This window comes from Salvelinus namaycush, unplaced genomic scaffold (genome assembly GCF_016432855.1).
Source record: "Salvelinus namaycush isolate Seneca unplaced genomic scaffold, SaNama_1.0 Scaffold464, whole genome shotgun sequence".
NCBI lineage: Eukaryota > Metazoa > Chordata > Actinopteri > Salmoniformes > Salmonidae > Salvelinus > Salvelinus namaycush.
In genome coordinates this window covers 104,266-120,631 of record NW_024061158.1, presented here as the reverse complement: position 1 = coordinate 120,631, position 16,366 = coordinate 104,266, and the positions used below count along the sequence as shown (strand labels likewise).

General features: G+C 47.1%; 1 protein-coding gene across 1 annotated transcript in view; it reads right to left on the bottom strand.

The window, feature by feature from the left end:
- Nucleotides 1-10,673, bottom strand: part of mad1l1 (mitotic arrest deficient 1 like 1) — a gene marked incomplete at its 3' end in the record, with an annotated part of 49,599 nt that extends 38,926 nt beyond the window's left edge. Inside the window, exons 1-6 of the mRNA XM_038986374.1 lie at nucleotides 10,582-10,673; nucleotides 9,361-9,540; nucleotides 8,594-8,734; nucleotides 5,382-5,561; nucleotides 1,108-1,232; nucleotides 907-988 (exon numbers count right to left, since the gene is read on the bottom strand). Of these exons, the coding sequence (XP_038842302.1) occupies nucleotides 907-988; nucleotides 1,108-1,232; nucleotides 5,382-5,561; nucleotides 8,594-8,734; nucleotides 9,361-9,507 (675 nt within the window). The remainder of the gene's footprint in view (nucleotides 1-906; nucleotides 989-1,107; nucleotides 1,233-5,381; nucleotides 5,562-8,593; nucleotides 8,735-9,360; nucleotides 9,541-10,581) is intronic.
- Nucleotides 10,674-16,366: the final 5,693 nt, after the last annotated feature.

Here is a 16,366-nt window from a genome sequence, read left to right as displayed (position 1 = left end):
CCAACTGTAGTCCCAATCTCAACCCCAGTCCTAATCCTAACCTAGCTCCCCAACTCTAGTCCCAATCTCAACCCCAGTCCTAATCCTAACCTAGCTCCCCAACTCTAGTCCCAATCTCAACCCCAGTCCTAATCCTAACCTAGCTCCCCAACTCTAGTCCCAATCTCAACCCCAGTCCTAATCCTATCCTAGCTCCCCAACTAGTCCAAATCTCAACCCCAGTCCTAATCCTATCCTAGCTCCCCAACTAGTCCAAATCTCAACCCCAGTCCTAATCCTAACCTAGCTTCAACTGTAGTCCCAATCACAACCCCAGTCCTAATCCTAACCTAGCTTCAACTGTAGTCCCAATCTCAACCCCAGTCCTAATCCTAACCTAGCTCCAACTCTAGTCCCAATCACAACCCCAGTCCTAATCCTAACCTAGCTTCAACTGTAGTCCCAATCTCAAACCCAGTCCTAATCCTAACCTAGCTCCCCAACTCTAGTCCCAATCTCAAACCCAGTCCTAGCTCCCCAACTAGTCCAAATCTCAACCCCAGTCCTAATCCTAACCTAGCTCCCCAACTGTAGTCCCAATCTCAACCCCAGTCCTAATCCTAATCCTAGCTCCACAACTAGTCCCAATCTCAACCCCAGTCCTAATCCTAATCCTAGCTCCACAACTAGTCCCAATCTCAACCCCAGTCCTAATCCTAACCTAGCTCCAACTCTAGTCCCAATCTCAACCCCAGTCCTAATTTGAATTCGGGTACAATAAGTCTCAATCTTCATACATCAGTCAACCCTAATCCTAACCTCCTAGTTTTCTAAACCTAGTCCCAATCTGAACTGTATTAATACCAATCTTAATCTAGACATCATTCAGTTTAGTCCAACTTTGAACAACAATAATATAAGCCTCACCTTAATCTTGAGTTCGTGGTCGGAGCAGGTGGACGATGCTGACTGGAGGGCCTGGCACCGCTGAGACACTTCCTGGTACTTCCTGTAAAGAGGACCAGTCAGGGGGGGGGGGGGGGGAATGCAGGCAGGACCAATCAGAGGGCAGGGAAACCAGGAAATACCAATCAGAAGAAAGGATATCCAGGAAGGAGTGTGTGTTACCTGTGTTGTAGCTCCACTTGTTCCTGTAGTCCCTGGTTCTCCAGTGTCTGGTTAGAGATGGTGTTGTCCCGAGTCTGGACCTGCTGCTTCAGGTCACGGATCTCATCCTTTAAACCACTCACCGTCTACAGGGACAAATAACACTCACCGTCTACAGGTACAAATAACACTCACCGTCTACAGGGACAAATAACACATACCGTCTACAGGGACAAATAACACATACCGTCTACAGGGACAAATAACACTCACCGTCTACAGGGACAAATAACACATACCGTCTACAGGGACAAATAACATATTCTGTAGCCATCAGCTGTGTGTGGCACTACCGCTGCCTCCTGCGGGGATGCGGGCTGGGATTTAAAATATTTAATATATAAATATTTTGGACAAATAATGAGTTGCTCCACAGAAAAGTAGCAATTTGACGATGTGAGTGGAGACTAGAGGTCGATCGGTTAATTAGGGCCGGTTTCAAGATTTCATAACAAATCGGTAATCGGGAATTTTTGGACGCCGATTAAGGCCGATTACATTGCATTCCATGAGGAAACTGTGTGGCAGGCTGACCACCTGTTACGCGAGTGCAGCAAGGAGCCACGGTAAGTTGCAAGCTAGCATTAAACTTATCTTATAAAAAACAATCAATCTTCACATAATCACTAGTTAACTACACATGGTTGATGATATTACTAGTTTATCTAGCTTGTCCTGCGTTGCATATAATCGATGCGGTGCCTTTTAATTTATCATCGAATCACAGCCTACCTCGCCAAACGGGGGATGATTTAACAAAAGCCCATTCGCAAAAAAAAGCACAATCGTTGCAAGAATGTACCTAACCATGAACATCAATGCCTTTCTTAAAATCAATACACAGAAGTATATATTTTTAAACTGCATATTTAGTTAAAAGCAATTAATGTTAGCAGGCAATATTAACTAGGTAAATTGTGTCACTTCTCTTGCGCTCATTGTATGCAACAGTTTGGGCCGTCTGGCTCGTTGAACTAATTTGCCAGAATTAGTTCCGTATTTCACTAAAAGAATAAACATTTTGTTTTCGAAATTATAGTTTACGGATTTGACCATATTAATGACCAAAGGCTCGTATTTCGGTGTTTATTATATTATAATTAAGTCTATGATTTGATATTTGATAGAGCAGTCTGACTGAGCGGTGGTAGGCAGCATCAGGCTCGTAAGCATTCATTCAAACTTTACTGCGTTTTCCAGCAGCTCTTAGCACAGAGCTGTTTATGACTTCAAGCCTATCAACTCCTGAGATTAGCCTGGCAATACTAAAGTGCCTATAAGAACATCCAATAGTCAAAGGTATATGAAATACAAATGGTAGAGAGAGAAATAGCCGACACGTCATAATTCCTATAATAACTACAACCTAAAACATCTTAACTGGGAATACTGAACCACCAGCTTTCATATGTTCTCATGTTCTGAGCAAGGAACTCAAACGTTAGTGTTTTTACATGGCACATATTGTACCTGGTTAGAGGAGTGATGTTATAATCTGAACTCTGTTACAGGTGTACCTGGTTAGAGGAGTGATGTTATGGTATAATCTGAACTCTGTTACAGGTGTACCTGGTTAGAGGTGTGATGTTATGGTATAATCTGAACTCTGTTACAGGTGTACCTGGTTAGAGGAGTGATGTTATAATCTGAACTCTGTTACAGGTGTACCTGGTTAGAGGAGTGATGTTATAATCTGAACTCTGTTACAGGTGTACCTGGTTAGAGGAGTGATGTTATAATCTGAACTCTGTTACAGGTGTACCTGGTTAGAGGAGTGATGGTATAATCTGAACTCTGTTACAGGTGTACCTGGTTAGAGGAGTGATGGTATAATCTGAACTCTGTTACAGGTGTACCTGGTTAGAGGAGTGATGTTATGGTATAATCTGAACTCTGTTACAGGTGTACCTGGTTAGAGGAGTGATGTTATGGTATAATCTGAACTCTGTTACAGGTGTACCTGGTTAGAGGAGTGATGTTATGGTATAATCTGAACTCTGTTACAGGTGTACCTGGTTAGAGGAGTGATGTTATGGTATAATCTGAACTCTGTTACAGGTGTACCTGGTTAGAGGAGTGATGGTATAATCTGAACTCTGTTACAGGTGTACCTGGTTAGAGGAGTGATGATACGGTATAATCTGAACTCTGTTACAGGTGTACCTGGTTAGAGGAGTGATGGTATAATCTGAACTCTGTTACAGGTGTACCTGGTTAGAGGAGTGATGTTACGGTATAATCTGAACTCTGTTACAGGTGTACCTGGTTAGAGGTGTGATGTTATGGTATAATCTGAACTCTGTTACAGGTGTACCTGGTTAGAGGAGTGATGGTATAATCTGAACTCTGTTACAGGTGTACCTGGTTAGAGGAGTGATGATACGGTATAATCTGAACTCTGTTACAGGTGTACCTGGTTAGAGGAGTGATGGTATGGTATAATCTGAACTCTGTTACAGGTGTACCTGGTTAGAGGTGTGATGTTATGGTATAATCTGAACTCTGTTACAGGTGTACCTGGTTAGAGGAGTGATGTTATGGTATAATCTGAACTCTGTTACAGGTGTACCTGGTTAGAGGAGTGATGTTATAATCTGAACTCTGTTACAGGTGTACCTGGTTAGAGGAGTGATGTTATGGTATAATCTGAACTCTGTTACAGGTGTACCTGGTTAGAGGTGTGATGTTATGGTATAATCTGAACTCTGGTACAGGTGTACCTGGTTAGAGGAGTGATGATACGGTATAATCTGAACTCTGTTACAGGTGTACCTGGTTAGAGGAGTGATGGTATGGTATAATCTGAACTCTGTTACAGGTGTACCTGGTTAGAGGTGTGATGTTATGGTATAATCTGAACTCTGTTACAGGTGTACCTGGTTAGAGGAGTGATGATACGGTATAATCTGAACTCTGTTACAGGTGTACCTGGTTAGAGGAGTGATGTTATGGTATAATCTGAACTCTGTTACAGGTGTACCTGGTTAGAGGAGTGATGTTATGGTATAATCTGAACTCTGTTACAGGTGTACCTGGTTAGAGGAGTGATGTTATGGTATAATTTGAACTCTGTTACAGGTGTACCTGGTTAGAGGAGTGATGTTATGGTATAATCTGAACTCTGTTACAGGTGTACCTGGTTAGAGGAGTGATGTTATAATCTGAACTCTGTTACAGGTGTACCTGGTTAGAGGTGTGATGTTATGGTATAATCTGAACTCTGTTACAGGTGTACCTGGTTAGAGGAGTGATGTTATAATCTGAACTCTGTTACAGGTGTACCTGGTTAGAGGAGTGATGGTATAATCTGAACTCTGTTACAGGTGTACCTGGTTAGAGGAGTGATGGTATAATCTGAACTCTGTTACAGGTGTACCTGGTTAGAGGAGTGATGATACGGTATAATCTGAACTCTGTTACAGGTGTACCTGGTTAGAGGAGTGATGTTACGGTATAATCTGAACTCTGTTACAGGTGTACCTGGTTAGAGGAGTGATGTTATGGTATAATCTGAACTCTGTTACAGGTGTACCTGGTTAGAGGAGTGATGTTATAATCTGAACTCTGTTACAGGTGTACCTGGTTAGAGGAGTGATGTTATAATCTGAACTCTGTTACAGGTGTACCTGGTTAGAGGAGTGATGATACGGTATAATCTGAACTCTGTTACAGGTGTACCTGGTTAGAGGAGTGATGTTATGGTATAATCTGAACTCTGTTACAGGTGTACCTGGTTAGAGGAGTGATGTTACGGTATAATCTGAACTCTGTTACAGGTGTACCTGGTTAGAGGAGTGATGTTATGGTATAATCTGAACTCTGTTACAGGTGTACCTGGTTAGAGGAGTGATGTTATGGTATAATCTGAACTCTGTTACAGGTGTACCTGGTTAGAGGAGTGATGTTATGGTATAATCTGAACTCTGTTACAGGTGTACCTGGTTAGAGGAGTGATGTTATAATCTGAACTCTGTTACAGGTGTACCTGGTTAGAGGAGTGATGTTATGGTATAATCTGAACTCTGTTACAGGTGTACCTGGTTAGAGGAGTGATGATACGGTATAATCTGAACTCTGTTACAGGTGTACCTGGTTAGAGGAGTGATGTTATAATCTGAACTCTGTTACAGGTGTACCTGGTTAGAGGTGTGATGTTATGGTATAATCTGAACTCTGTTACAGGTGTACCTGGTTAGAGGAGTGATGTTATAATCTGAACTCTGTTACAGGTGTACCTGGTTAGAGGTGTTGAGCAATTCGTCCCTCTCCTCCACCCTTCTGTTGAGAGAATCCAGGGTCCGACGGAGAGCACGGTTTGCCTCTGCCTTTTCCGATAGGCTCTGGCTAGACTCCGCCTCCCTCTCTTCCAGGCGTCTGATTCGTCCCAGCAGGTCCTGGTTACGGTCCACCTCACGCTGGAACAATTAGAACGTGTGCCATAGAAGTCAGAACACGAAATTTAGAACACAGAATACGGAACACAGAATATGGAACACAGAATATGGAACAGACCAGGAAACAAAGATCAAACAAACTGGTATGAATTCCCTGCCTGTGGCTCTCAGCACACCATCTCATCCTCACAGCCCTCTCAGATACTCCGTTACTGTCTAACACCTGCAGTAGGCATCAACTGGCCCTAGCCAAACCCATTGGTTGCTAGGGGTCATGGTTGCCAGGGGCCTTTTCACACTGTGTGAGGTCAGCCAATCACAAGCCGTCATACTGGGTCCCAGATCCCCAACTCCTGCCTCACCCTCAGTCTCCTTCCAGCAGTCACAGAGACCGCAGCTCCTCTCCATCCTTCACAACACCAGGACTCCCTCATATCTCTGGACTGATGGGATGGTGTGCAGGACTGGTGGGATGGTGTGCAGGACTGGTGGACTGGTGTGCAGGACTGGTGTGCAGGACTGGTGTGCAGGACTGGTGGGATGGTGAGCAGGACTGGTGGGATGGTGTGCAGGACTGGTGTGCAGGACTGGTGAGCAGGACTGGTGAGCAGGACTGGTGGGATGGTGTGCAGGACTGGTGGGATGGTGTGCAGGACTGGTGGACTGGTGTGCAGGACTGGTGTGCAGGACTGGTGTGCATGACTGGTGGGATGGTGAGCAGGACTGGTGGGATGGTGAGCAGGACTGGTGGGATGGTGTGCAGGACTGGTGGACTGGTGTGCAGGACTGGTGGACTGGTGTGCAGGACTGGTGTGCAGGACTGGTGTGCAGGACTGGTGTGCAGGACTGGTGTGCAGGACTGGTGTGCAGGACTGGTGTGCAGGACTGGTGAGCAGGACTGGTGAGCAGGACTGGTGAGCAGGACTGGTGAGCAGGACTGGTGGGATGGTGAGCAGGACTGGTGGGATGGTGTGCAGGACTGGTGGGATGGTGTGCAGGACTGGTGGGATGGTGTGCAGGACTGGTGTGCAGGACTGGTGTGCAGGACTGGTGTGCAGGACTGGTGTGCAGGACTGGTGTGCAGGACTGGTGGGATGGTGTGCATGACTGGTGGGATGGTGAGCAGGACTGGTGGGATGGTGTGCATGACTGGTGGGATGGTGTGCAGGACTGGTGGACTGGTGTGCAGGACTGGTGTGCAGGACTGGTGTGCAGGACTGGTGTGCAGGACTGGTGTGCAGGACTGGTGTGCAGGACTGGTGGGATGGTGTGCAGGACTGGTGGGATGGTGTGCAGGACTGGTGGGATGGTGTGCAGGACTGGTGGGATGGTGTGCAGGACTGGTGTGCAGGACTGGTGGGATGGTGTGCAGGACTGGTGGGATGGTGTGCAGGACTGGTGGGATGGTGTGTAGGACTGGTGGGATGGTGTGCAGGACTGGTGGGATGGTGGGCAGGACTGGTGGGATGGTGAGCAGGACTGGTGGGATGGTGTGCATGACTGGTGGGATGGTGTGCATGACTGGTGGGATGGTGTGCAGGACTGGTGTGCAGGACTGGTGGGATGGTGAGCAGGACTGGTGGGATGGTGTGCAGGACTGGTGGGATGGTGTGCAGGACTGGTGGGATGGTGTGCAGGACTGGTGGGATGGTGTGCAGGACTGGTGGGATGGTGAGCAGGACTGGTGGGATGGTGTGCAGGACTGGTGGGATGGTGTGCAGGACTGGTGGGATGGTGTGCAGGACTGGTGGGATGGTGTGCAGGACTGGTGGACTGGTGTGCAGGACTGGTGTGCAGGACTGGTGTGCAGGACTGGTGTGCAGGACTGGTGTGCAGGACTGGTGGGATGGTGAGCAGGACTGGTGGGATGGTGTGCAGGACTGGTGGGATGGTGTGCAGGACTGGTGGGGATGGTGTGCAGGACTGGTGGGGATGGTGTGCAGGACTGGTGGGGATGGTGTGCAGGACTGGTGGGGATGGTGTGCAGGACTGGTGGGGATGGTGTGCAGGACTGGTGGGGATGGTGTGCAGGACTGGTGGGGATGGTGTGCAGGACTGGTGGGGATGGTGTGCAGGGCTGGTGGGGATGGTGTGCAGGGCTGGTGGGGATGGTGTGCAGGACTGGTGGGGATGGTGTGCAGGACTGGTGGGCTGGTGAGCAGGACTGGTGGGCTGGTGAGCAGGACTGGTGGGCTGGTGAGCAGGACTGGTGGGATGGTGTGCATGACTGGTGGGATGGTGTGCAGGACTGGTGTGCAGGACTGGTGGGATGGTGAGCAGGACTGGTGGGATGGTGAGCAGGACTGGTGGGATGGTGAGCAGGACTGGTGTGCAGGACTGGTGGGATGGTGTGCAGGACTGGTGTGCAGGACTGGTGGGATGGTGTGCAGGACTGGTGGGATGGTGTGCAGGACTGGTGGGATGGTGTGCAGGACTGGTGGGATGGTGTGCAGGACTGGTGGGATGGTGTGCAGGACTGGTGGGATGGTGTGCAGGGCACAACGTGAGCTGTGTTCTTAGTCATTAGTTGTTATTGTTACATTCTCTATGCTGCCTCAGTGTAGCTTGTAACCTTTAAACACATTCAGAGATGGTCCTTTATTACTGTTATTACAGCTCTCCTGATATCCTGTGTTCAGTATATTCATGACCTATTATCTGCCTTCTACAGAACCACTACATCCCCGTGGGCCTCTACCAACCCCGTGGGCCTCTACCAACCCCGTGGGCCTCTACCAACCCCGTGGGCCTCTACCATCCCCGTGGGCCTCTACCATCCCCGTGGGCCTCTACCATCCCCGTGGGCCTCTACCAACCCCGTGGGCCTCTACCAACCCCGTGGGCCTCTACCAACCCCGTGGGCCTCTACCACCCCCGTGGGCCTCTACCACCCCCGTGGGCCTCTACCACCCCCGTGGGCCTCTACCACCCCCGTGGGCCTCTACCTTCTACAGAACCACTACCTCCAGGGGGGGGGGGGGGTTACCTCCAGGTGGGGGTGTGTTACCTCCAGGTGGGGGTGTGTTACCTCCAGGTGGGGGTGTGTTACATACCTCAAAGTCCCTAGCGCTCAGCGTAGCGTTCTTCTCCAGTTCGATGCGTGCTCTCTTGTGACTGATCTCCATCTGTCTCTTCTCCTGGTCCATCTGGATCAGCTGGGTCTTAGACTGAACCTTCTCTGCTGCCTCCAGCAACTACACACACAGAGACACACGGTCACTTTCTGTGGCTTACATACACAGGTTTCAGACTGTACCTTCTCTCTGCAGTCTCTGGTAATTCACAACAATACAATGTGTGTCTCAGTCCCACCACCTCTGTCCTCTAAATACTGTTGGTGTAGGACGTGGCGCTGCACCGGGGCAGGTGTGGGCGTCTCTCTGTGTCTCTCCTTACGTGTCTGTCCTACTCCACCCACCTGTAATCTCTGCAGGTACTGGTTCTATAGGACGTGGCTCTGTGTGTGTCTGTCCTACTCCACCCACCTGTAATCTCTGCAGGTACTGGTTCTGTAGGACATGGCTCTGTGTGTGTCTGTACTACTCCACCCACCTGTAATCTCTGCAGGTACTGGTTCTGTAGGATGTGGCTCTGTGTGTGTCTGTACTACTCCACCCACCTGTAATCTCTGCAGGTACTGGTTCTATAGGACGTGGCTCTGTGTGTGTCTGTACTACTCCACCCACCTGTAATCTCTGCAGGTACTGGTTCTGTAGGACGTGGCTCTGTGTGTGTCTGTCCTACTCCACCCACCTGTAATCTCTGCAGGTACTGGTTCTATAGGACGTGGCTCTGTGTGTGTCTGTCCTACTCCACCCACCTGTAATCTCTGCAGGTACTGGTTCTGTAGGACGTGGCTCTGCACCGGGGCTGGTTCTCCCTGGTTCCGAGACGTGTCCGGGAGAGAGATGAAACTCTTAAACGACTTAAGAGTGGTGAACACCGTCGTGTCATCCTCAATATCCATGGTGGTCAACTGTTTACAAGGTTGCTGTAGCTTCTATGAGAGAGCGAGACAGAGAGACAGAGACAGAGAGAGAGAGAGAGACAGAGAGAGAGAGAGAAAGAGAGAGAGAGACCAACATTTACAGGAGCTACGATGTCCATGGTGAAGTGTTTATTTTCAAGCTTGCTGCACTAGAACATAGAGGGTAACTAGCTGGCAATATTTTCAGTCGCTTCATATTCCTATGTGACATAGGAGGCTATGTCCATGGTCAACGAGCTTTTTGGGGCCCCTATCTCTGGTGGGCAAGAAGATGCATGTTAGCTAGCTCCAAAGTGGCGCAGCAGTCCAAGGCACTGCATCTCAGTGCTAGAGGCATCACTACAGACCCTGGTTCAATTCCAGGCTGTATCACAACCCGGCCGTGACTGAGAGTCCCATAGGGCAGCGCACAATTGGCCCAGCGTCGTCCGGGTTATGGTTTAGTTAAATAAAGGTTAAAGAAATAAAAATCGACCTATAAGCTAGTCCATTCGCATGCACAACTCGTACTGCTGATCCGACGCATGCGCCTGGAGCAAAGCTAGTCTGGGGTTAAATAAAAAGTGTCCGAAAGTCGCGACATGATGTTTGAAATGAGCATACAAAGAAAAGTTGGTCAGTACTTTAGCAAAGTCACTAACATTGCACAATTGGAAAGATGAAGGGTCAATGAAGGGATGAAGTGTCAAGCCGCATGTAACGCCATGGACCAGAGTTACTAACGTGAACTAGTAACCAACTAGCCATGCTAACCTGCTACCAGGGTTGCCTAATAACTACGGATTACTCGGTCATTTTAAAAATGGACGATTCACACGTCGTAGTTGACAGTAGTGTTGATGAACAGAAATAATGTGATCACAACAACTTCCCAAAGATAGTTAACGTTGGTTACCTAGACGTTTCGAATCCCCTAGTTAGCTAACGTTAGCTAGCAAGCTCAATCGACAAATTGTCGACACATGTTGATCGGATAGACGTCGGCAAATAATCCGACTATTAAATAATATGGACACGTTATAGAATTTATTATACAGCTTGATCAGATCTTACCCTGGAACTTGACGTTTAAAAAGTTGACTAGTTAGGCAGTTATAGAAACTAACAACAGCTAGCTAGCATAACTTCGAACTCCCTCCTTTCCTAGAACAAGATCTGTGCTGTTATCGCGAGAATACCTGCTGCGTTCTAAAGATAGTCAAGGCTGCGCTTGATGCGCATATTGAGCAATTCACTAAATACTTCCGAGTAAGATCATCTTAAATCTTTATACCATTTGGTTTGGAAGTAATGGTGATGTTTATGTAAACTAATCCGTGAAGCGGCTTGAATACCTTCCACTGAAACTTCTTCTATAGTATTCTTATCTTCTTTGGAATTGGGTTGGCGGATCTTGTAGTGATGGACATTCCGGCTCTTTTCAGTGAGCTCGCTCTGTTGGCTCCTAATCGGCTCTTTAAAAAAATGTTTTGTATTTTTTCAAGTCAAACAGTTTGCGATAGTTTGACTATGATTGGTGTTTAAACAATTCTAATTAAATTATTAAATGAAATTATACTCTACCTTAACCACAATGTATTTAAAAATGCATTGGTTTGTTATGAAAAAGGATGCTATTAAACATTTGCATTTGAAGTATACCATTTTAATGTAAATAAACAACGTGCGAATAAATTATATTCCAATATGTGGAACTTTCTGTCCATTGATGAACATAGGGTGTCCATCAACTATGTCACATGTCCTGTGGTTACATTTGCTTCTCTCTGGCAGCTGGCTGTGATTCGCTGCAGACCTTTACACAGGAGTATCATTATTGAGGCTGTCACATAGCTGAAAAGAGAGAACAGTAACTTATTAGTTCAGGTTCATGTTTTGTCTACTGATACTACATTCTCATCTACTGCTCATATACATATATAATACTGGATTATATAATGATGTAGTAATAACTGCTTACTGTACCTCTCTCCACTGATCTCCACGGTGACCTGCTCAAAGGGTTCCAGGACTCTGCACACCTCCTCCACCACCTCCCATTCCTCTTGGGTCAGAGCATCAACAGGTGCATTGACAATGGCCAGGGTAGAGATGATGGCATTCTTTGACTCAAGAAACCGCTTCAACATATAAAATGTTGAATTCCACCTTGTAGTGCAGTCTTGTTTAGGCCTTAGCTCAGGCATCCCCATCTGGTGTTGTGTAGACTTTCGGTTTTCAGCACCTACTGTGCTCCTGTGGAAGTATTCCACAGCTGCTTTCACTTTGTCCACAGTAGGCTTCATCGCCTTCAGAGCATCTCTTACAATCAGGTTGATTGAGTGGGGAAGACATGGATGATGGGTCCATTTTAAAATGTTCATGGCTTTGGTTATGTTAACTGCATTGTTGCTAACACAACAGACCACTTTTCCATCTACTTGCCATTCTCTGGCCACTCTCAACAGGCCACTCGCAACAGGCCACTCTCAACAGTTATTGGTGTCCTTTAGTAGTGGTTTCTTTTCAGAAATTGAGATGTGTCTGTTTTTATTTTATGTATTTTACTTAGCCTTTATTTAACTAGGCAAGTCAGTTCAGAACAAATTCTTATTTACAATAAGTTGAGTTGGAGGCGTGCATGGCCACGCAGTAGTGGGTGAACAGGGAGTACAGGAGAGGGCTGAGAACGCACCGTTGTGGGGCCCCAGTGTTGAGGATCAGCGGGGTGGAGATGTTGTTACCTACCCTCACCACCTGGGGGCGGCCCGTCAGGAAGTCCAGGACCCAGTTGCACAGGGTGGGGTCGAGACCCAGGGTCTCGAGCTTGATGGCGAGTTTGGAGGGTACTATGGTGTTAAATGCTGAGCTGTAGTCAATGAACATCATTCTCACATAGGTATTCCTCTTGTCCAGATGGGTTAGGGCAGTGTGCAGTGTGATTGCGTTGTCTGTGGACCTATTGGGGCGGTAAGCAAATTGGAGGAATGACTGTAATGATGCCTCTTGCACTGAGATGCAGTGCGTTAGACCGCTGCGCCACTCGGGAGCCCAGTGTTACCTGAACTCTGTGAAGCATTTATTTGGGTTGCAATTTCTGAGGCTGGTAACTCTAATGAACTTATCCTCTGTAGCAGAGGTAACTCTGGGTCTTCCTTTCCTGTGGAGGTCCTCATGAGAACCAGTTTCATCATATCGCTTGATGGTTTTAGCGACTGCACTTGAAGAAACATTCAAAGTACTTCAAATTTTCCGTATTGTCTTAAAGTAATGATGGTCTGTCGTTTCTCTTTGCTTATTTGAGCTGTTCTTGCCATAATATGGACTTGGTCTTTTACCAAATAGGGCTATCTTCTGAATACCAACCCTACCTTGTCATAACACAACTGATTGGCTCAAACGCATTAAGAAGGAAAGAAATTCCACAAATTAACTTTTAACAAGGCACACCTGTTAATTGAAATGCATTCCAGGTGACTACCTCATGAAGCTGGTTGAGAGAATGTCAAGAGTGTGTAAAGCTGTCATCAAGGCAAAGGGTGGCTCCTTTGAAGAATCTCAAATATAAAATATATTTTGATTTGTTTAACACTTTTTTGGTTACTACATGTGTTATTTCATAGTGTTGATGTCTTCACTATTATTCTACAATGGAGAAAATAGTAAAAATAAATAAAAACCCATAGATGACACAATATCTATTGCACTCCACACTGCCTTTTCCCACCTGGACAAAAGGAACACCTATGTGAGAATGCTATTCATTGACTACAGCTCAGCGTTCAACACCATAGTGCCCTCCAAGCTCATCACTGAGCTAAGGACCCTGGGACTGAACATCTCCCTCTGCAACTGGATACTGGACTTCCTGACAGGCCGCCCCCAGGTGGTGAGGGAACAACACATACTGACCCTCAACACCGGGGCCCCTCACTGGTGCAAGCTTAGTCCCTCCTATACACTACCATCACCCACAACGGCCTCGCACGACTCCAACACCATCTTGTTTCGTGATGAAACGACAGTGGAAGGCCTGATCACAGACGACGAAGAGACACCTAGTAGGAGGTCAGAGACCTGGCAGTACGGTGCCAGGACAACAACTTCTCCCTCAACATCAGCAAGACAAAAGAGTTGATCGTGGACAACACAGGAAACAGAGGGCCAAGCACACCGCCATCACTTCAACGGGGCTGTAGTGGGATTCAAGTTCCTCGGTGTTCACATCACCAAGGATCTATCATGGTTCACACACACTAACACAGTCCTTAAGAGGGCACAACAACACCTTTTCCCCCTCAGCAGGCTGAAAAGACTTGGCCTGGGTCCTCAGATCCTCCAAAAGTTCTACAGCTGCACCGCTGAGAGCATCTTGACTGGCTGCATCACCGCCTGGTATGGAAACTGCTCGGCATCCGACCGCAAGGCGCTACAGAGGGTGGTGCGTACGGCCTAGTACATTACGGGGGCCAAGCTTCCTGCCATCCAGGACCTATATGTCTATAGGTTCGAGTCCAGGCTGTATCACAACCAGCCGTGATTGGGAGTCCCATAGGGCGGCTCACAATTGGCGCAGTGTATTCACACATTCAGTTTATAGTCCTGGTCACCGTGGGAACACAATGAGTGGTATTCACACATTCAGTTTATAGTCCTGGTCACCATGGGAACACAATAAGTGGTATTCACACATTCAGTTTATAGTCCTGGTCACCGTGGGAACACAATGAGTGGTATTCACACAGTCAGTTTATAGTCCTGGTCACCGTGGGAACCAAATGAGTGGTATTCACACAGTCAGTTTATAGTCCTGGTCACCGTGGGAGCCAAATGAGTGGTATTCACACAGTCAGTTTATAGTCCTGGTCACCGTGGGAACACAATGAGTGGTATTCACACAGTCAGTTTATAGTCCTGGATAGGATGAGGTGAAGCCTTCCGTCAGGAGAGCTGTGATTGGCTCAGGTGAGGGAATAGCATTCATCGCCTGCATTGATCTTTGACTCATGGCAGGGCACGAGTTAATCAACTGTCCACGTAAATGAAGGGTACTTTGTACTCTCATAACATCTGCCACCACCTGTGTGAAGACTATGATCGCACAGATACCAAACAGTACACGTTTCCGTGGACACCTGAGGGTAATACCTGTTCACTGTCAGAAAAATATAAATCACACACATTCTAAAATGGAATCTTATTACACACAAACACTTTTAACCATGTCATTTTCAGTCCGTCTACTCGGTTTGCTTGAGGAAATATGAGATTTTGAGGCACTTTTGCATGCAGTGTATGGTTCTCCAATGGAGAAGTTCCCTGGCTGTGTTGTAGTCATCGTCACTCTTCGTCAGAACTCTGCTGTGTCCATGTCTCCGGCAGGCCGTCTGTGGACCACTGGGTTAAACTTGCCGCCTTTGAGCTGATGGGAGGAGCTTTGATGTAGACTAGAGGTGTGAGATGAGCAAAAGAGCCGACCCCTCCTCCACTGCCGGGAGCGGCCGACCCCTCCCCCTCTTTGTTCTCTGTTCAGTGCAGAGCTCCTTGTGTTTTCTCTTTGTGATTGACGCCTGGCGTGGACGTGTTCATTCAACACTCCTCTACACCTGCTAGCGTTAACCCTACCAGCCTGCTAGCGTTAGCCCTACCAGCGTTAGCCCTACCAGCCTGCTAGCGTCAGCCCTACCAGCCTGCTAGCGTTAGCCCTACCAGCCTGCTAGCGTTAGCCCTACCAGCCTGCTAGCGTTAGCCCTACCAGCGTTAGCCCTACCAGCGTTAGCCCTACCAGCCTGCTAGCGTTAGCCCTACCAGCCTGCTAGCGTTAGCCCTACCAGCGTTAGCCCTACCAGCCTGCTAGCGTTACGTTAGCACTGAATGAGTCAGACAGTTGCTATCAAGACCCAGCTTACAGCTACATTAAAGTAAACCAAAGTGTTGATCATTGATCATATAACTCCATCTAATAGGGCTGGGCGATACGGACCAAATATATAATATCACGGTGGGACGGGATTTTAGGTTTTTCAATAATACAAATTCTTATTGTTTTATACAATTAAACTTTAACAAAATATAATTTCCTGCATTTCCATCATATTTCTTCATTTCCTGATCCATTCATTTGAGATCATTTCCACACTGCCACGCAGGGCTGCAAGATATTGCCCCCCCCCCCCAAAAAATGTATTTAACCAAATGTTGCAATTGTGATTTGACTTCTAATTTAGATCAAAACACTTGGGTGAACTGTTGGAATCATGGAAATAGAATGTTTATTTTAATTCTATAGTCAGAATATAAATAAGTGGGCATTTTGAATAGAGTGTTGGTTGGCATGACAACAAATGAAAATGCAGGGAGGAGCTACTTCATGTAGCTAACATATTCATGCTTCTCCTGATCTTATTGGTTTAGAAGATACTACTTCACAAACAACATGCTGATTTAGGCCTCCACCATCACTGGTATCAGGCAGTATTAACTAGCTACCGTTGCTCTGACTCAGTACATCTATTATCTAGCTAGCGGCTAACACGATATAGAACAACTCGCTAAGAAAAGACAAACTAGCTGTTTGCAGATGTAAGAAACAAAAGGAAGGGTACATTCTAGAAGGCTAGTGTATTGATATTGTTGCGTGTGCTGCACTGACCATGCAGACTGAACGCACATGTCTGGTGGTCCAGAAACAACATATGAGCTCCTTGAGTGACAGGGGGCGGGGCTAGGTCTGTGTGGAATGCGGCATAGAGAGAGAGAGGGAGAGCAGAGAGAGATGACAAAATGGACGTTACACACAGCGTATCACATTTAACAAACCAAACGTTCAAATACCGGTATATGTAAAAATAAACACTTT